The following is a 20,819-nucleotide window of genomic DNA, read 5'->3' on the forward strand; positions in this document are numbered from 1 at the left end:
CATTTTGGAAGCTGATTTACAYGTAATCCTGAGAAAATTACAATAGTTTAATATTAGTAATAAGCAAATATATAAGAATAACTAACTACACATTTATTCAATTATAATTTATTTGTTTAAAAAATACAAAAGTAATTTATAGCTTCAAAAATAGACTTTTTACTCCCTTTTAGATAATAATAATAATAGGATATAAGAATGGCCTTGAAAAACTAATAGAACAGAYTTTTACAAGTTATACAGCATACCTGGAACAAGTTTCAATGTATCTGTGCTGGCCACACCAGATAAGATTGCTTTTGGTCTTTATAATTGTTTTTTTTTTTTAATTGAGCTGCAAGCTAGTTACAAAGTATCAGCTACAAAAATCCTGGATTTTTTAAATGGAGTGTTGAAAGCCTATTTACTTTTGTATTTCATCTTAATCTAGTGGAGAAAAAATGTGATCACAGCGCTTACCATCAACCAAAAGGTGGCAACAGGCTACTACCAAAAGATGTCTTTGTATGCAACTGAGATCATCACAACCCACCCCCAACAATCATTTTATSTTTCTTAGCAATGCCTAGGGGAGTAAATGTGCCTTTTACCCTTCCTTGATGATTAACATACCAGAGATTTTAAAGATCCGAAGGGAGGAGAGTTCCTCAGTAGAAAASCCATCAGAGTTAAAAGAGCTCATGTGCAGTACATGGTAGGATTTGAGCAGCTGGGCCACCCAAAGGAGGTCACTGAAGGGACACAAATGCTGCAGCTGGACCACAGCTGCCACAGGGATGATGGGAAGGTTCATTACAGTATGCTATGTAATCCAGCAGCAGGGGGGTAACTGAAATACCACACAACTTATAACAACATCACAAATTTCAGTTACGGTTTTTTACTGTTCTGTAAATGTCAAGATGTTATAAAACATGAATTAAACAGTCTCAATTCTTCTAAAATTAAAATGCCAGTTTCTACCAGTGCAGAGAGTGTTTCATTGCTTGTAGCCAGGCATCCATAGCCGGTCTGTATTCCTCTGAATCCTTTTGGGGCTCAAATACTGCTTCTATTCGCCTTAAGTTCTTTAGTTGTTCTTTGTCAGTCCAAAATCCTATAAACAGAAAATTAATTCTCCAGCTCAAGTGCAAATATCTTGAGTTGTTTTAATCTATTTCCAAGAGATCCAAAGCAGAAACACAGTAAGAAATCATGACAGCTTTTCTTTACCAAAAACTTTCTCAGAGGGAAGCATATTTTTAACATTGTGAAAATCCTTTCCAATAGGATCCACTTGTTTGGAATCCTGACAACAGCGCATCTGCTTAACTGGGATGGTTTCCAAGGAACAGCTCTGGTATGATGAAGTTCCCTTAGGTTTCATCTACAAAGTGCTTTTGGTTGCAGGTCCTTCTGAATGAAGGAGGGCCACAGAAACCAAGAATTAGCTGCTTTCCTATTGTCTTAAAAAACCATATCAATGGCAAGAAACAGCTGGTGTTACAAATTCCTATTAATTCATGTTATTAAATCATTCTTGTCTGTCAAGGGTCTCAGCTTTCTTGCACTTTTAATAGCTGAATAAGTCATACCCAAGCACATAGTTTTTACCTTCATTTGTGTTATTTACATATCAAAGCACTTTAACAAAAACATGTTTTGTAGGTGCACATTGAGCAAAACCATCAATAGTTCATAGCTTTAAGTCTGATTAACAATATGAAACAATTCTGTGTGAGTACAGCTGTTTTTCCTGTTAGTAATTTATTTTGTACTTCCATTCTTGTGAGAGCCTTAAAGGATAAAGGCTGGATTTACAGAGCACAGGACACAGCTTGAGCAGGAATGACAGGGCTGCAGGTGAGCACAGTGACTCCCYTGCCACATGATCCATCCCCAGCCAGCACCACTCAGGCAGCACCAGCATGGGAATGGACATGGAGTGTCTGGGTCAAGGAAGAGGAGGCAGCAAAGACAGGGCACCTTTCTTCTTTAGTAATATATCCTTTTAATTGTACTGTACAGAGAAACAGAAACACTATTGACCTCCCACAAAAACGGCAAACAGAATCCTTTGGGAGGGTTTTACAATTATTTGAAGTTATRCCCTTTTTTTGTCTGATCTTTTTTCTACTGTGTTTATAACATGCATTATAAAGGGGGAAAAAAAGCCTTTTTAATGGCTACGTACCTGAAGCAAGGCCTGCTAGAAAAGCTGCACCAAGACTAGACATGTCTGCATTTGCAGGTTTTTCTATTTTCTTATTAATTAAATCTGATGTCATCTGCATGACAAAATCATTATTACTGACACCTCCATCAGCTCTATAGGGAGAAGGGAAGAAGTAGTTAAAAATGTTTTAATTCACGTGCTTATTGCCAACATTTAGGAAAACAACTTTTAGTGTTTCACACTCATGCATGCATCTTTCTGTAACTCATGCATTTCCACTATATGGGTAAATTTAGAGGCCAGAAGAAGGTGCCAAAAAAAAGTTTATAAACTGGTGGAGGAATGGTAGAGAGATAGGGACTCAAAACACTAGCAAAAGCTCTGAAGGCTGTATCTTTTAAAACTATATATCATCTTGGCTGAAATGTTAGGGTTTATAACAGAACCTTTAGATAGTTACCAACACAATACAACAACAATCAAAACCATTATGCTAAACCTACCCTTTCAGGTGTTYTCATATCTGGAAAAGTATCTTTTTCCTTACTACCAAATCTTTGTATTAGTTAGTTAAAATGCCTTCACAGTTGCTTCTTTTTAAGAGGATGTTYAAAATGAGGCTTCCATCTGTCTATTTTCCTAACTGGAGACTAATTTAATGAAGAAAACTAGAGCTCATTGATGCCAGTCTTTAATCATCTGAGAGTACAAATAATCACTCTTGCAAACAAAAATCACTATTAAAAAAGCAATCTTTGAAATGKCATAGATTGGTTCGTTATGCTCTTGTACTCCAACACCACCCATGTATGGAGCTGTCACTCTATCAAATATGGTGTAGAGAAAACATCTAGTGTTTCTTGCTCCAGAAAGTGTTGGGTAATAAAACTCATTCAGTCATGATGACTGAAGCTGAGGTTTCCTTTCCTGGACTTTCCTTGATGGTGTTGAAACAAGCAAGGAGAAGTAATAGGAATCTAGAGGACTAATGAAAACAATGACCAGAGACCAGGGAGGAACAAGGAATACAGGACAACAGCTAAAAAAGAATTGAATTAATATACCGGATAAAAACAACAATGAAAAATCAAAGGTAATTGCCAGATGCAAAAGATATGTGGACATTAGGATGGTTGAGCAGTTTGCAACTCACTGAGAACCTCATTGAGTGTGTCTTGTTATCCTTTAACGTTTAATCCACAAGCTAAATTGCTACTGATGCTAATTAACGATTACAGTCACTATATAAAACTGTAGTTTTATATCCATGAATAAAAACGGAACATGATCATACAACTTAAAGTTTACACTGCAATGTAAATGRAATCAGAATGCTAATGCTCCCTAAGCTGTATTTCCACACTTCTCATTTTTCAGTTTGTATTCTTAATGTGACTTCTCAAATTTTGGATGAAATTTTCTATGTAAAAAAGATTCCTAAGTAATCAAAGTTCTGATACTTTTTGTCTTCTCCTCTTCATTAAACCCTCAACCTGGCTGCTTTTTCACCTTTGCCTACTCTCTCCCAATATGTGATGCAAAGCAGGAACTTTTACCTCTTCCCACTTTGTACTCTCACTTTTCTTCCACTGAGTGTCTGATTTCTGTCCACATGCCTGCCAGTCTGTTCTTCCTTTGCAGAGGCACAGAAGCGATGGTAACATTCGCCTCTGCTCCTGACCGCAGTGCCATGCTGACCCCTGGCTGCTCGAAGGAGGAATTTTGTTGCAGAGCWTTCTGAGCCTCAGAGGGCTGGAGGAGACTCTGACAAATGGTGTGTTCAAAGAAAATCCCTACCAAAATGTGCTCTTCCAGCAATGTTTCATTCAGCTAAATTTTCCSCAAACATTGTGAAAGCATATTCTAGAGATTATTGTTACATGACCAAATTTGATATGCTTCTTCATGTCTTAAGTTGTAAAACTACTCTTCCCTCACTCCCTCACAAATAGAATGTTTTAACTGATGTCTTCAAAAAGTAGTCTGTGAAAGACCCAGCACAGAAAATGTCAGTATGAAAGGATGACCTTTGTGGTAGGCATTGCTATATGCACTCTAGTGCTACCTGAAAACATGGATTTGCCTTCTTTTTAGTTATTGTCTTAATAATTACAGCAATTCATTCCTCACCTACTAACAATCACCAATGCCAATAGCTGGGGKTAGACTCTATTGCTGCTTAAAAGACATTAACATTCCACTTGGAAATCATCTAATTCAGCAGAACTTTTACAGTAAGATAAAATGCGTAATAAAGCTCACACCCATTTAAAATCAAGCACTCATATATCAAATTTAARAGTTACAGGAACTTACCGAATAGTTTGAAGAGGAATGTGCACCTTCTTCACAATGATATCATAAAGCCGTTTGTTTCTTTAAAAAATATTTAGTTGAATTAAGCATATATTCCATAAAGKGTTTTCAGTATCTACATAGTCAGAAAATAAATGCAAGGCAAGAAAAGCCTCAGTTCTGCCAGAACTGCTGCAATAGCTAAAAAGTTTCTAGAATGCATAAATAAAACCCCCACACCCACTGACAGTGGTCTTTGGTCTTTGTTGCAAAGGCACAAGTATGCTAAATCATGGCAAGTCACTGTAGAAGGTTCATTTTCCCCACTGAAAGTTACTGGTAGGTTTTTACAGACAAAATTACTGATGTAACAAGTGGTTAAGAGTAAGGAAAGTAGGCCAATGGAGTGCTAATTGGAGTTTACCAAGCTATTCTTTAAGGGCAGTATCTGAAGGCTTCAAGTTAGACTTTTTCCTGGAACCATTTCATTTAATGGAAGAAAATCTAAACACAAGGGATCTCTACTTTTTCCTAGTTATCTGTATGCAGTACTTGAATGACATGATATTCTTAACATCCCCCTAACATCCTTTTCAAGAGATCCATGTGTCAGTTCAGGAATTACTGCATCTCATGTTCATGCTTACAGTTCAGAAGTAAAATGCATCAGAAACCAGTTGCAGCAATTGAGAATGCTGCCCTCCTCCAGACATCCTTTCTGGGCTCTTTGCAGGAGATTTTTATGCCCAAAGCAAAGCCTTTGACTACACGGGAGCAATCACATCAGTGCTCCCTAACTGGTCACAGTGCAGCATGAACCAGGTTCAATCTGTACTCAGCTCCAGTTTGAGGCATGTGAGGGGGGTTGGCAAGGCAGAGACAGCCTGTTCCACAGTGAGCTACTGATGTGACCAGCAGTGATATCTTTAACCTTCACAGATCTGGAGGCTGCTCTCCATTCACATCTTTAAAGATGTTTAAGAGGTCTGTTACTTTGTTTTACAAAACATGAAMATTTCAAATTTTAAACAAGAGCTGATATAAAACATCTAGCTTCAGGGATACTTTAAACACAGCTGGAGAGGGCTACAGCTTCTGACAAAATACTGTCAGGAGAGCAAGGACAAGCTCTAAACAGAAAACACTTTTAGCACATGCAGAAAACAATATAATTTTGTTGCTTAAGGACAAAAACTCTAAACTAACAAGTATACACAAGTTTATTTGTAAAGGGTTAAAAAAATAAAGAAAGAAGCAGCTAAAACTCCTTTCCAGTGTAACAATGGTGTATTTTACAAACTGCAGAAGTCCGTGTATCCATTAAACACTGCTGATCTAAATAAAAACAAACATAAGAAAGTATAAGCCAGATAATTTAGCAAACAGTACCTGAAAGCTACAGATTCCAGTATAGCTCGAACAAGATGGTTYCTGTTAGTGGAAGGTTTCAGCCCCATGAAAGAGGCACATAAATATGGGTCATCCCCAGAAACCTACAGAAAAGATATCACCATSAGTTCAGTGAATTGTATGTGTAGGCTTTTGAGAAAGAAATTGAAGAGTAAGAAAAAAAATAACTTACGACAATTACAGGCAGCATAATGAAAGAAGAAAATTGAAAACAATATGTAAGAGGTATATAGTGTCATTTTAGCTAACTCAGTGAACTGTTTAWATTGTTTCTTTCAAGTTTAAGTGACTTCTTCCAAATCAGACAAACTAAAAAAGACTAATCTACACWATTTCCCTTTAAAATACATTTAAAGAGTACATATTAAGTGTCTARGACAGCACATACTGATAATACTAATATTGCTGGTCTCTAACGATTTCACACAAGCCCCCTACTGAACTACTGAAACAAAGATGAATTTAAAAGTGTACTGAAAAGGACAGTAATACTTTTTATYGGTGTATACTACAGCCTGTTATCAGTGACACTGATAGGTATCTGGTATAAAGGTAGTTGGGCTATCTGGTGAAGAAATTAAATTCTTCTTTGCTCTGTTCCATTAGCATGCAGAACTTACACAAAGGTAAGGTTAAAGATATTAAATTCCCTCAGAAAAAACCACTAGTCCTGGGAATGATAAAACTGAGTATGGTAGACAAATGAAGATTTAAAAAACCTCAAACTTTTAGAAACACACTGAGAGATGAGCTGGTACACTTGAAACCAAACAATTACTAAGACTCATAAGTGAGTCTATTACACTGAGTTTGATCATTCCCAGAAGTCCTTCATTTTTTGTAACACCAGGACTTGGAATCTTACTCATGCTTAGGTACTTTTAAATATTCTGATAAATTACAACCTATATCTTGAAAAAAATGCAGAATAAAATTTATTATTTTACAACAGTGTTTAGAAGCACTGTCTCAATGAAAGCTCTCCACCTCATAGCAGAAAASCTATGACATTTGTTTGTGTCTCTGCAGGAACTGCCTGTGTTACTGGGCGCAAATAATTTAGTTTATCTGTCCTCCACTAATTTCCCTACTTGGTAGTGTTTTTCTCAAGGGGGAGATGGCATTTAACCAATCTGATATGACAATGGTCTTCATATATCATGATGAGCAACAGATAATAAGAGCCTCAGCAGTACAGAATCAATACTGTGATAAGATGTAAATTATTACCTTAAAAATTAATTAGGTTATTAAAATATATTCTTAATTATACTATTAATAAAAATTTTACCTGAAAACCTGGAATGAAACAAACACCTTGAGAATCAGCAACACTCTGTGCCATTTTTGCTGTTTCATTTACATTGGTGAAAAGTTCTGTAAAGATACATAGTTATAATTTCCTTCAATTTCTTCAATTWGTTTCACTAAGAGACAAAAATCTGGAGTCAGACTACTTCCTTTATAATATTTTTAAACTACATGTTCTAAGGGAAACAATCACATCTTCACATCCTGGAAAAGCTCATTAGCCTTCCAAAACCAGGAACTAAGAATGATAWTGGCACCCTAACAATGCTAAAAGCTTAGATTCATAAAACATATCTTTTTCCCCACAAAGTTGTTGTTACTGTCAACCCAACCACCAAATGACAACAGAAAAARTCCTCAATACCTGTATTTTACCAGCACCTGTAGCATCTTTACAARTGACTGGCACATAAAAAAGGTAATCACCTCTTGTCACAATTATGCCTCTTGGATAGACACTACTTTTATTCTCTGTGTCTCCTTTCATAAYTGTACAGACATTCCTCTTTAGCTTGCTCTTCCCCCACATGCAAGCCTTGTATGAACATCCACCTCCCACAGTTGTAACAAACAATGCCCTTATGTGGCCACATAACATGATTTTACAGAAGACTAAAGGTCTTCTGCACGTGACAGCTATTGCTTTTTMTTGTCTAAAATAGTGAATTCTAAAAAAAAAGATAAATTAGGTTAATCTAGCTCACCTTTGGAAAACCCATCTTGGTAACTTATCACGAGTTTCAATTTACCTTTGTAACCTTCCTGAATTTGTGTGAAAGCTGGATTTTGCTGTGCTCAGATTAATGAACATAAATCACATATTTTCCTTCTTGTTGTCTTTGCTATTACTGAATTATACATACAGCACCTCTACGCCAGGACAGAAAGTCAAAAATTAAGACTGACTTCATGTTGAAATTCCACATACTGCTTCCTCAAAATTCTTAGAAGTTATATAATCCCACTAAAGGAAGGTCACTAAACTAACCTTGCCTTGCTGCAGAAATTACTATTTCCAAACTTTTACCACTGTTATGTCTCATCTTCATTCACCCTGAGTCTCACCACCCCTATTGATGCCATTAGCTTACCTTATGTTTTAGCTTAATTCATTTTGTAGAGCTAAAGATTTTCCACTCTCTAAAGCTGAAGAAAGTTTCTGAATTCTGCTTTTCTGCAATAATGTTTTCAGAAAACAAAGGCCTTACTTGTTACAGAGTTTAAAGCAGCTTGCCTTTTATTTATCCCATTTCTAAAACTTCTCTCCCCCCTCTTCTGTGGCAGCAACTGTAAGTCATGACCATTTTTTTACTGACTAGCTAAAACTCCTATATACTTCTGCACATACCAATGGTATCCATTTTAAGTACTGGTAAGTTCAATATAGATAACTATCCATTTTAATAATGGAATCCGAAGTAGCAAGCTTATATACGTACCACCAACACTTGAGTCTGAAGCACTGAACTGTGTATTGAATTCAKTAATTTCCTGCAAAGCCTGGTGGCTGTTACTCTGCAGGCTTAGGCAAATGTTGGATGATGAAGATGTGAGGACCAATCTGAGTCGTACTTAACCCTTGGGTGGCCATACCAGAGCACATCTATGTACATATGCACTTAAAGCAACTGACACCTCTGACAACTTCAAGAAACGGGGAATTTTGTGGTGAGCTGTACTTGAGGAAAACCTTTCCCAGATAATCCAGAATTTGAGCTGCTAATCCCTTTTTTCTCATCCTAGTAAAAATGYACTAAATTTCTAAGCAAGCCAAGTAAATGTCTAAGTTCTTATTAGAACACTGAGAACAGTTGTCCTATAAACAATCAGTGGGATTGAACATCAACTACAGTGGTAGTATGTTCTTAGTCAATAAACTGGAATGCAAAACATTTCATTACAAAATAACAACAGTCAAAAGGCACATTACTTCCATGAGAAGCAATATACTGTTACTTGAAAGGTTCTTCATGTTATTTTCATATAAATCGAACATTCTATTTGTTTTGAGATGTATTGCTCAAGACCTCTCAAAAGCATTACAGCAAGTGCTTGTGGAATCAGGAGRTTTGTCATGCTCAGGAGAAAGCAAGTGAGGAGTAAAATGTGTCAGGAAAATGAAAACCCAGTCAGGCAGGAGGGTCTGAGGCAAAGAAGAGGACATAATTGTGCAAATGAAACTCCCTGCAGCAAACACACTCGGCAGAGCACCCACTAACAAGACTGTGCATTTCTGCTCTCCAAATCACACAGAATAGTTCCTTCAATTATGAATAATAACATCAAATCCAGCAACATAACTATGAATCCATAAAACAGCTTCTTAAGCACTTATATATTTTACTCTCTATAAAATTAAAGAACGTACCTATRTCCTGAGCCCACTTTATGGCAGTGCCAATGTCCGATATAGAGCCTTCAGTTAAGTAAACAACTTCTTCCCCAATCTTCCAACCAATCAGTGGATAAAGACCTTAATTATTTTCCATTAAACAAAACACTTAGTTAWAYGTTTCCAGAAAAAAACRTATATTAGCATTACCCACAATAAACCCAGMTAAAAAGAAATAAACTTAATTCAATTCCTCTGTAGAATTCAAGCTAAAAAAAAGGCCACTGATAGAGGTTAAATGTGTTGTTCAAAAATTTAGAGTTGGGATTACAAGAGAATTGAGCAACATGTTATTAGACCAAAGTTAACCTAAAAAATKGCTATCAAATCACATGGCCTTCCTAAAGATGCTCACACCAGAGTCTCCAGTAGTGTAAAATAATCCTATCTCTRGGGAATGGATCTGTGTGACACTTGGCATGACCAGAGGCACTAAAAACCCTCAGATTGCCAGAGATAGCTTTTAAATCTATCCAACACGATTCCAYCACTGAATTGTGAAAAGTGCTGCTCTAGAAGGAATTACTTGATTTTTCTTTTTTGAACTGTTGTATGGAGGACCTAAATGTAGACCAGAAACTAAAACAGCAGCTAATGAACAGCTTGCACAAGGATGCTGYAAGGGTTCATTTTGCAGTCTTAAATACATATGTCAGTTTTAAAGATTGAAYACTTCACATTTCATGCCCAGGGCACTGAGAAAGCCAGGTATGTAACTTGTCCCTCTTAACCATACCCCAYGACAGCCAAAGAACATAGGGAAAATAATTTTAACATAGGTAACAGCCTAAAGTAGGAAAAGTTTCACAGCACTRCCTTAGAAGATTTTAACTCCTATTAGAACACAACAGCTAAACYGAAAAACCTTACAGCATGTTTTTTGTGACTACATTTTAGCAGATTACATACATATGATTTCCTAAGTAAAAATATCATCACAATGACATAATTAATTAGAACAAAAAGCATTTGTATTYATAAGGAATTCAGTGTCTGTGCTATTCAGTTCTGATACATCTCATGCATTTGCCAAAGTCCTTCAAGACTTGAGCTAGTAAAATTCTCATCTGTACACTGCTGTGCTCCTTCCCAGCCCCACTCCATTTTAAGTCACAGCTATTTGTCAACAGGGCAACACTGAAGATGATACTGATGTCAATTTGCCTACACAGACACTCTCTGTATGTAATATTCTTAAAGAGTCACTAATTTCAGGAAATTATCTCTGACACATTAACAAGCTTGAAAGATCACCGATACCCAGAAGGACAAAGTTTTAAACACTCAAAACACATTGTGGAGCCCATTTCTAGTGTTTTAAAAGAAAATTAATAACTTCTAATCCTGCAATTTCTCATTGCAGYTGCTTCAGGGCATAAGGGCTCAAGGGGAGGAACTTGCAATGATCCACTGCAACATTTTGATGTGAGAAGCCAGAGGACCAATCCCTTTTTTCTCCACTCCTGTACTGTATAATACTGSTATCAAGAACAGGTGAAGTAAAAAACAAAACAGGAGGGATAGAGGCAGCAGATATAATTACTAATGATGCTACTTAAGTTCTCTTCTTGAGAAGCTTACTTCAGGATAACCAAAATTTACATTCCTAATTAAAATTTTCCAGTTTTGTCTTCTGAAAGAACTCCCAAGCTGTTTTTCTACACCTATAGACAAAAAGGAAAAAGCACAGTCCYGTTTTATTCCTTTGTGTACCCTCAGCATTAACAGTTATCAAGGAACAGCTGAAAAAATCAAATCCTCTAAAACCAAAATTTCACTGTCTTACTTCCCCGTGATGCAAAGAGATGCTCTCCAGTATTCACATTCCAGAAACCACCTGTTCCCATTGTCAGTTTAACATCTCCTGGGTGAAAGCAGCATTCTCCAAACATWGCTGACTGCTGATCAGCTACCTGTCAATCAACAAAAACAAGAGGATAAGTTAGCTATCGACCTGCAATGCTGTTGGGTTTGAAAACATTGTAAACACTCTGAATACAAGAAACCACTCAGAAAAGAACTGAGCACTCAGAGAGGATTCATGAACAATTTCTTAAGTATTTGCAGTATTTGCAGGCCATTACAACAGTCAGACTTATCACTGGTATCAAATTACACCAGGTTTGGACACAATGTGTATGTCTGTAGTACWGCTTGCAACGCTGAAAAACATTATGGAAACAAAAGAAGTATTTTGTGGTTTAATATTTAACAAGGATAAATGGGGCATTCGAAGTCCCAGGGAGCAGAACAGAGTAGYTTGGCCTGAATTCCTTCTCCAAATAGAAAGCTGAAGTCTTGAGATCTTGCCTTTCTTTATCCTTGATACCCCTCCTGTACCAAACTATTCCATGCTCCATTTTTCAATGATGATGGTTATTAAATGCATTTACTTATGTATTTACGTATGTTTTTGTCTTGATGAAACAGTACATTTATGGGTAGATTTTGTCCCCAGTTCTTTAAAAAGACAGAAATTCATGTTAGCTGGGGGACARTTTTTTCATCTAGCTCAATTCAAGCAGATTTCATTTCAAGTCATCACTTTAGGTTTTCTTATCCAAATTCTAACTACAGAGGAAAGAACATGTTAATTAYTTCTTATTTTTAGTGAAAAATAAAAAAGAGATAAAAAATAGCACAAGTGGATCTATTAACAAATACTCTTAACAGTTGTTCAGTCAAGTCAGAATGACTGTTGCAGAACTTTATTATGAACAACTGACTTTGAGCCAGACACACACGTTATCAGAACTKAGAGTCCTAGGCTCAGTACTCAATMGTTCAGYCCTKAATAGACCTACAYTTGTAGAAATTCCTTCCTGTTCCTTTCTCCTCCTTTCTCYCTAGGGTTTTAAACTGGATTTTTACAGAAAAAGTCAATAGCCAATTCTACCATAGTTAAGTCCTAGAGAATGAATAGAAAATACTTAAGAAACAATCAAGTACTAAATCAAATACAGATAAGTGGGGTATAAACACATAGGTGTAAGAAAATATTTTCACTCACCACTGACATTATTGGAATAGGTACACCGAATATTTCAGAGTCAGTTGATCCAAAGTTGAAGCTTAAAACAAATCACATTAAAATGACCTTTTTGTTAAAATGAAATCGAGGTACATAAAGTCTGGATCTGGATCACAGATAAAAGGTAATGCTACTGATGCTACTGATTTATTTTAAAGAAAGCATTAAAACTACCACTTTAAGAAACACAATAAAAATGTTTTGGTCTTGTCTACTTTCCCAATACTTTATTTAAGGTATARCTACATATAAAAATATTTTTTTGTGCACCTGTGTATTATTTGGCCTGTGCAGAGYATGTAGTATTTATTACTCAGAATTAATTTAGCAATTAATTTAACAATTATAATATTTCTTAAATTATGCCTTCATAGTTACCTTGTGTCTTTCACTGGTGGAAAAACAGACATCGGAATAGAAAGCAGATTACACAAAGTGGAACTCCAACATTTCTGAAATGAAATGGAAAAAGTRAAAACATCAGCAACACTCTGAGAAGCATAATAAATAGCAACAACTTTTTTTAGGAACAGCACGTACCGTAAAGGGTTCAAAAATGCCTGTAGAACTGGCATTTGAGTAATCTGTGGCATACACAGAACCTACCATGAAGAAARCAGAACAAAGTAAGATTTTCAGACATCCAAATATTTAAGAGTTTCCTTTAAACATCTTGTTGGAATTTTTTAGATTCCAGCATATTTTACTAATATTTAAGATGGACTGTAGTGCTCACCTTTAGTCAATCTATACAGTAACCATGTGTCAACTGTTCCAAAGCAGCAATTGTTTCTTCTGGCAGCTTCTTCCGCCTGAGAAAAAATATACACCAAAAAAAAAGTATTTACAACTGGGTACAATGAAGAGAAACATATTTCTTGATTGCTTTTATCATTTTCTTAATGGTTAATGAGAATATCCTGATTGTAAACTTTTCTTCTAAGAAAGCTGAATTGGCTATTTAACTAATATTACCGTACAAGTTCATGCTCCTAACAGAAAATAAGAACACCTTCTTACAGCTAAGGAAAAGAAAAGCAATTAACCTTCTACTGTAGGGGCATCACAGCCTTATGATGTGATGATCACAGTCACAATTACAACAGTGGTGAGAGTGTGGTGGATAGAGAAAACAAGGTCCTGCATGGTGAGGATCAGAGCAATGAATATAGCAACAAATAGCTCAGGGCTCATTAATGCACTACATTAATCCAGCACAACTTATTCTACATGCATTTTCCAATTCACAAAATTCAAAAYGAATTGTCCAGTATGGTATTATTTGTGAAACTGCAAAACACTGGAATAATGCAGAGTGGAAAGATAAGAGTGTCCATTGAAAATAACTAAAACCATCATGCAAAACCAGAGTGCAAAACAGCTTTGAAACAAAGAACAATCACTAATTGTASCACCTGTATAAATATATCAAGTGAAATAAGATCGTTTTATTATGTTGCTTATGTATGAAGAAAGCTTTTTACTACTACACATTTCCAGAATCAGAGGAAAAAGTTGTGTGAATATAAGTCACTATTTAGGTAGACAGACTTTGAACATTAATACAGATAAAATTCTTTCTGGTTCTTTTGAGAAGAATGAGCAAGACAAAGCCRAAGCAATYACAGCCAATAGTTACAGAATCGTYGAATGGCCTGGATTGGAAGGGACCCTAAAGAGTTCCCACTCCACTGCCACAAGCAGTGATATCTTCCACTAAACCAGGTCACTCAAATGCCCATCCAGCCTGGCCCTGAACACCTCCAAATGACAAGCCATTATTATGACTTAAGAAACCTATTGTTTTTCCCTTTCCAGCTTACCTCATGTATGTTTTTAAAAACCCATGACAACTTCATAGAAGTTTGATGTGTYGAAAAAGTAAGAAAACTGGGTGCCAAATATCGATCATTCCCAGTCAAGAAATGAAGCACTGTAAAAATAACATGGATTACCTGTTTCAAAAGAAAACAGTTACTTAATTTTTCATCTTGCCCTTTAAAGGTTACTGATCAATTATCTTTAAAGGATGACAACACACATGAAAGCTGCTGACATAAGATTAGATTCAGAAAGCYAAAACTCCTTTAGAGAATCCTTCCGTGGGATTATGTAAGGATCTTCATGTCAACAGCCAGCCTTCCTGCAATACTCACCACATGAAAGGGYAGCTGCTCTAAGCAGTTCTGCTTTAGCAAGCTCTGCTGGAGCACTGACAGACACTGCTTCGACCAAAACTGATCGCTCTGTGAGCACAGTGCATGATGTGCCTGACAGCATTACTTACTGTTATTCCAGGGGAAATTCTCCTCCAACTGACAGGCTCAATCATGATTTAACAGATTTAACAAAAGGTAATCATTAATCAAGTTTTCAAAACAGAAGCAAGTGGCAAACCCAAAAATTTATTTATTATTGTGACTGATTAGTTTCCACTTAAAGGAAAAGTAACTTTTGGTTTTGCACTTAGAGCAAATCTTTCTCTTTTAAAGGCATGAAGCATAAGCCACAAGCAGCATAAAATGTACATCCTATAGATAATCTGAGCAAAGGATACATGAAACAARCAAACCAAGAAACAAAAAGCCCAAAAAAAAGCYCAAACGAYTWCCAACCCAGACCCGCCCATRTGCAAAATCTACGCTGTAGCAGTGTTAACATACAATGTTTTMATATAATTGACTAAAAAGTAACAAAATGAGCCTTAGACCTACAGGTATCTTTTCCCATAACAATTACTTTAGGACATCACTACTGCACTTTTTTCTTGGCAATATCTTTCATGTTAATATTGCTCAGTTAGATGTTTTTAGGCCACAGCACATCACATCACCATGTGAACAGGATACTTGCAGCATTCCATATATTGCCCTTACTTATCATRAAAGTTAAACAGCCCTAATATATCCAAGCAGTATCTAGATTAGAACAGTTTTACCTTTAGCAGAAGGGACTTATTCCAGGAATTCACAAGTTGAGTGCTTCTTAAGTCTTGCCAACTTATAAAGTTATGAAAAGGTTTCCCAGTCCTCCTGAAAAACAGTATTTGAACATTTCCCTTTCAAAGCTAGAGAACACAGACTGCCCAAAACATTCAACATCATTCATMATTTCCAATCAGAACAATAAACACTATGTCAATCCCTATAAGCGCATATCCTCTTGGGGGATTTGAGGAATTACTAAATAACATCACAGMCATTTGGAGGGTCAGACTTCTCACCAGAATTAAAAAATACGTATGTATTCATCTCTTCCAATGTACTTAGAATAAAAAGGCCACACAGTCATAAATTGTTCTGAACTGTTGTAAGGTGTGGCTGTGCAAACAGAAGAGAACAGGAGTGACTTGACATTTTTTACTTTTGAATTCAACATTTCTACAGCTTGCTTCCATCCAGTCTCTGAATACAAATGAATATAAATTCATTTTAAGGAATATGCAATATACATACTTGTGCCATGTAATGAAAGTTCCTCTCTGTGCGGAGATGCCAAGACCAGCAATTTGCCTCATGTGAAGTCCTGCAGCTAAAAACCAAAAACAAACAATAACCACAAAAAAAGCATTCATTTGGAGAAACAAACAAAAATACAACTTCTTCAACGTAACCATAAAACCTATGGAATACTTAGGAAATTAATAGTTTATGAGAATATAAATCTCTTCGACTCATCCAACTAAATGTTTAGAGCAGTGAAATGTTACAGAGCTCTGAGTCAGACAACTGATTCCAAAGCAGATAAACAAATCTATGTATTTTCCAAAAGCAGTTGTGGCATATTGACCCTTTCCACCCCTGAAAAGCCTGTTGACACTTTACACAAACAAACTCAGAGACAGGGAGGCAGATAATATATGTCTACATAATCAATTAAAACATGCATTTCACACAGATGAACGTGAATGAAAACACCARCAGAAGTACCTTTACAGACTAATGGAAACAATTCCTATCAAAAAACAAAACTAGACTGATCCTGCAGACAGTAAATAGATAAATATGAAATATGCCATGATTTTTTACATCACTTTAGTAATGACATGTCTCACTTTAAATACTTCTTAAGAAATGGTTCAAGATTCCTAAGAAAAGATTTGCTTAAATCAGGTACCACTGAATGCAACAAAGTAGATTTCAAAGTCAGAAATACAAAAATGTACATTTTGGTATACACCCATTTTGCTGTTAATCATTACCTTCAAATAACTGTCACAGAACATTTTTTCTAATATAACTGTAAATAATWAAATATGTCCTCATCTATTTTCAAAGCAACTCTGGTCAGCTTGCTAACAACCTCCAGCCATACTTCCAGAGGCAAAATTACATGAAAAATTTTCACTTAATTGACAGACAACCTATCCCGTSCAAGGTACTGTTACTCTGAAGGGTTCTCAATCCAGCCACTTGAACAAAACAAAGGTTGAGTAGGTCTTGCTCATACATGATCTCATGTTAACTTTCATGTGCAAAGTTACTCATTTGTGAGCGTGTCCAGCAGATTCTACACCTGGCACCCTCTCAGTGACACCTACAGGAAGGGCACATCCTGCACTGCCCAACTCTACGTGTATTTCTGCACCTCCCCTTACACCTTACACTGAGACCTCACATTCCTGCCAGCAGCGCTATCAATTCCTCAATCAGCTGTAAATTAAACCAGTGCTTCCACAAGGCAACCTGCTCCAACTGCCTGACAAGTGCTGCTGGTAGTGGGAGCGTATGGAAGGAGGACGTGGGAGTGGGAGGCCTGAGAACAGCGCTATTTCTTTGTCAGGCGAAGCCATAAAAGCACTTCCACAGCTCACTAAGGACTACCAGCATGTGTTACTCCTTCCCACCTCCACAACCTGCACAGTCCCACCACTTTCCCTGTGTCAGCTACTATGCTCTCCAGACACCTACATAATTGGAGCTAACTTCCGTTACAGACAAAAATAAACCTAAAGACAAACACAGATATTTTTCAGTTGAGCTATCTTTTGGATGGAGTGTCACAGTAWGAGAGAAGGGTGGGACCATGTAGTCAGAAGTTTCCACCTTTAGTGGAAACTCAACTACAACAGCTCATCCCACACGCATGGAATCACGTTTAACTCCACAGGCCTGCAAACCCAAGTGTCACTGTGCTCCTGCTGCTACCAGACAGGCATTCCTGCCCCTGGTACCACACCCTCTCTTGCATCAGCACAAAYATTGGTGAAGCTTCACTTGCATAAACAATTGGTCAGTGATTCTGCTCAGGAAGCTGCCCTAGACTAGRAACACCTCTCTAAAAAGAAGGCTGGCACTGCTTTTTTTGACATCACTGTGAGTTATGCTTACTTACACAACCACTTAAAAATGACTTGCCAACAATGTGCGTAGCTCGGCCACAAGGAAAGCTTCCCCTTTTAAAACTAGCTGAAAAGTCTTGCTTCCTGATTTGCCCCACAGAATGGAAATGAAGGAAGGCAGTAAGGTCTTTGGGGGTTGAGGTGGCATTGCTATTCCTGTGACCAGTGGTGGCTGCTGACAAAACAAATCAAGAGCCYAAAATTATCAGCTTCAGCTTACACCTGGTGATGTTTACTTTCCTGTTCCTTAGGCAGCCTTCCAAAGGAAGGGAGAAGCAGTTTTGCCATGAACTGTTTGAAGGCAGAGCAACACYCAGACACCAAACTGCAAAATAGGCTCAACAGGGAATGAACTGAATGAAAGAGTGTGATGAACACACATAGGCCAAGGAGGCTGGGGAACTGTGGGAAGGTGAACTGGGGTCCAGTTGACAGGTTCACTGCATTAATGTGGCACAGAGGGGGATCCATGATGTATGGTACAACACTGGATCTGAATTAATGTAAAAGCTATGAGAGCTGTAGAGAAGAAGAGCTAGTTTACCGCAGCATCCAGAAAAGGTGGAGAGGTGAAACATCAGAAGTTTGGCAGAAAAGGCAGTTATATGTATATAGTATGTGGAGTACTAGGAATTTTTAGGCTTAAGTACAAATAGAAAAGAACAGTAATACAGCAATAGGACAGTAAGAAACATTTCTATTTAGAAAAGGAAAAGCAGGAATATCAGATTGCAATTGAGTAACCACAGCTCTGCAGCATCCTGTGCTCATTCTCTCACACACTCACACTTGCACATACAAAGTGGCAGCAGAACAATGGGACATTGGAAGGAGGACAAGCCTACTCTCTGTTCCTGCAGAGAGGCATCTGGAGGGAGACAGACACTTGGGAAGGATGCACATACAAAAAGCTGGAGCAACAAAGTGCTGGCACTGTTGCATAAATCAAGTACTCATACTGCTTCTGCTTCAATCGTAATCTGGCCYCCATGAAAGGAGAAAGATAACAGAAGTGCCCTGTTTTACATAATGATTGAACAGGGCTTAAAGCATGTTGTAGACTTGTGCCCAATGATGAATTTTCATTACCAGTGAAAATAGCTTTATTAYTCAAGTAACAGTTTTATAATTAAATAATAATTCAAATAATTTTGAAAAATAAATAATTAATTTCTTAAACCATAAGCCCTTACCTTGTACAGCCTCTTTTATTACACCAACAAATTGACTCCATAGCACTTCAGGACTTAATTCAACCCATCCAGGATGAGGATAAAGTGATTCCACCTGCTCAGGAAACACAAATAGCATTATTTTGATTGCTAGTTCACAGAAACCAGGAAATACATTCGGTTTTGTTTTCTTTTGTTCTTAATTTTGTGAATCTGTAAGAGAAGAAACAACAGTGTAACTTTCAAAACATTGTTAAACAATGTGTGATCTCTAAACCTTCTCTGTTCAGGGAAAATAAAAAAAGCTGAAACCCCTTTAAGAGATGCAAAAGGAAAGCAGGTGTCTTAGAAAGCCTTTTCTGCTTGACTGCTGAACACAGACGTTGATRCCTCTGAGCTTCTCAGTGGCAGCACAGCAGACCAGGAATCACCTGTCAGACGAGATCCAGCGACAGGGACGGTCAGCTCCACTGAGAGCACCCTCTTGCASCCCCAAAATCCATCAATTTTTTTACATTTCTCCTCGCTGCAAGCTTTTCATTGCAATACATAACAGTAAAAAACGTTAATTCTGGAAATTGCCTTGATCACGAGCCATATAATACAAAAGCAGCCTGAAATTCATCTTCCAAAGTTAGCACTTGTTCACACGGCGCTGTTACATGATGGGACGCGAGTAAACACAAGTTCTACGCAAGTTTCAGCTATGCTCTGCTAACAAAAGTGGTTTTGTTCAGAGAGGGATTAGTGGAAAAGCCACCGAAGCGAAGGTAACCGGGAAAGGCGGGCGGGAGGAGCGTGGAGGTAATGGGGTGAGTGTCAAGGCAGTMCCGCGGGGCTCGGGAGGCTGTGGGTTTCCTTTCACCCGTCGGGAGGTGCAGCCGCGCCTGTTCGCCCCTGCTCAGGGATACCCTCGCACCGGGACCAGCCGAGCTGGGTGAGCGCCTGCCCTGCCGAGCCCCGACAGGSAACTCCCGCAGCCTCCCGGGGGCCCACATGGCAGAACCGCTCGGGGCACAGCGAGCAGGCTCGGCCCCGCCCGGCTCCCGGGGCAGGTGCGGCCCCCGGCTGCTCTCGCCTCTCGGACTGGGACGCGCCCCTCAACCCGCCGCACTCACCTTCCTGCAGCTGGAGCCCCTGACGGCGGCCGTCCCGTCGTAGACGTGGCACTTCACCACCGTGCTGCCCACGTCCACTCCCAGCACGTACTGCGCCAGGGCGGCCCCGCTGTCGGGCTGCCCGCACGGCATCGCCCGGCGCGGCCCGGCGAGGAGCGCGGAGTGAGGGCGGCCGAGCGGCCGCGCCCGCCACAGCCCGCCGGGGGCGGGGCTCCTCCGGCCTATGGGCGCGGGCGGAGAGCGAGGCCGCCGAGCGGGCAGGTGGCGCCCGCCGGGGGAGGCAATCCAGGCCGCGGCCTGGGACCAGCGCGGGCGGGGCGGCCCCGCATCCCACCGACAGAGCAGCAACACCAAAGCAAAGCCCCGTGTTTCCTCTGTGAAACTTTTGCATAAATCTACGACATGCACGTAAAAGGCTTTTAGTTAAACACCAAATGTTAAGGTTTTTCTAAAAGGCTGAATTCAGCGAGCGCCCCTGGGAGAGATGCCCACGGTGCGATGCTGAGCCTCTGTGAACAGAGTGCCTGACCCCTCCTCCTTTCAGTAAACGAGGTAGGTTTGCTCCTCGGATTTGTCACTGAAGGCACTGAGCAT

At 38.6% G+C, this 20,819-nt stretch overlaps 1 protein-coding gene across 1 annotated transcript; it reads right to left on the reverse strand.

Moving 5' to 3' along the window:
- Nucleotides 1-312: 312 nt before the first annotated feature.
- Nucleotides 313-20,408, reverse strand: GK5 (glycerol kinase 5). Its single transcript, XM_057366940.1, has 16 exons — nt 20,226-20,408; nt 19,129-19,222; nt 16,050-16,125; nt 15,533-15,626; nt 14,418-14,549; nt 13,331-13,406; nt 13,135-13,196; nt 12,973-13,046; nt 12,574-12,634; nt 11,350-11,476; nt 9,540-9,644; nt 7,152-7,237; nt 5,840-5,943; nt 4,472-4,531; nt 2,174-2,307; nt 313-1,096 (listed from the first exon to the last, which is right to left on the reverse strand). The coding sequence occupies exons 1-16, from the start codon at nt 20,355-20,357 to the stop codon at nt 960-962; spliced, it is 1,554 nt and encodes a 517-aa protein (XP_057222923.1). The 5' UTR covers nt 20,358-20,408; the 3' UTR covers nt 313-959.
- Between the last annotated feature and the right edge of the window lie 411 nt (nt 20,409-20,819).

The sequence above is a fragment of the Malurus melanocephalus genome, unplaced genomic scaffold, assembly GCF_030028575.1.
Source record: "Malurus melanocephalus ecotype Western Australia unplaced genomic scaffold, MMel_1.1 scaffold_73, whole genome shotgun sequence".
NCBI lineage: Eukaryota > Metazoa > Chordata > Aves > Passeriformes > Maluridae > Malurus > Malurus melanocephalus.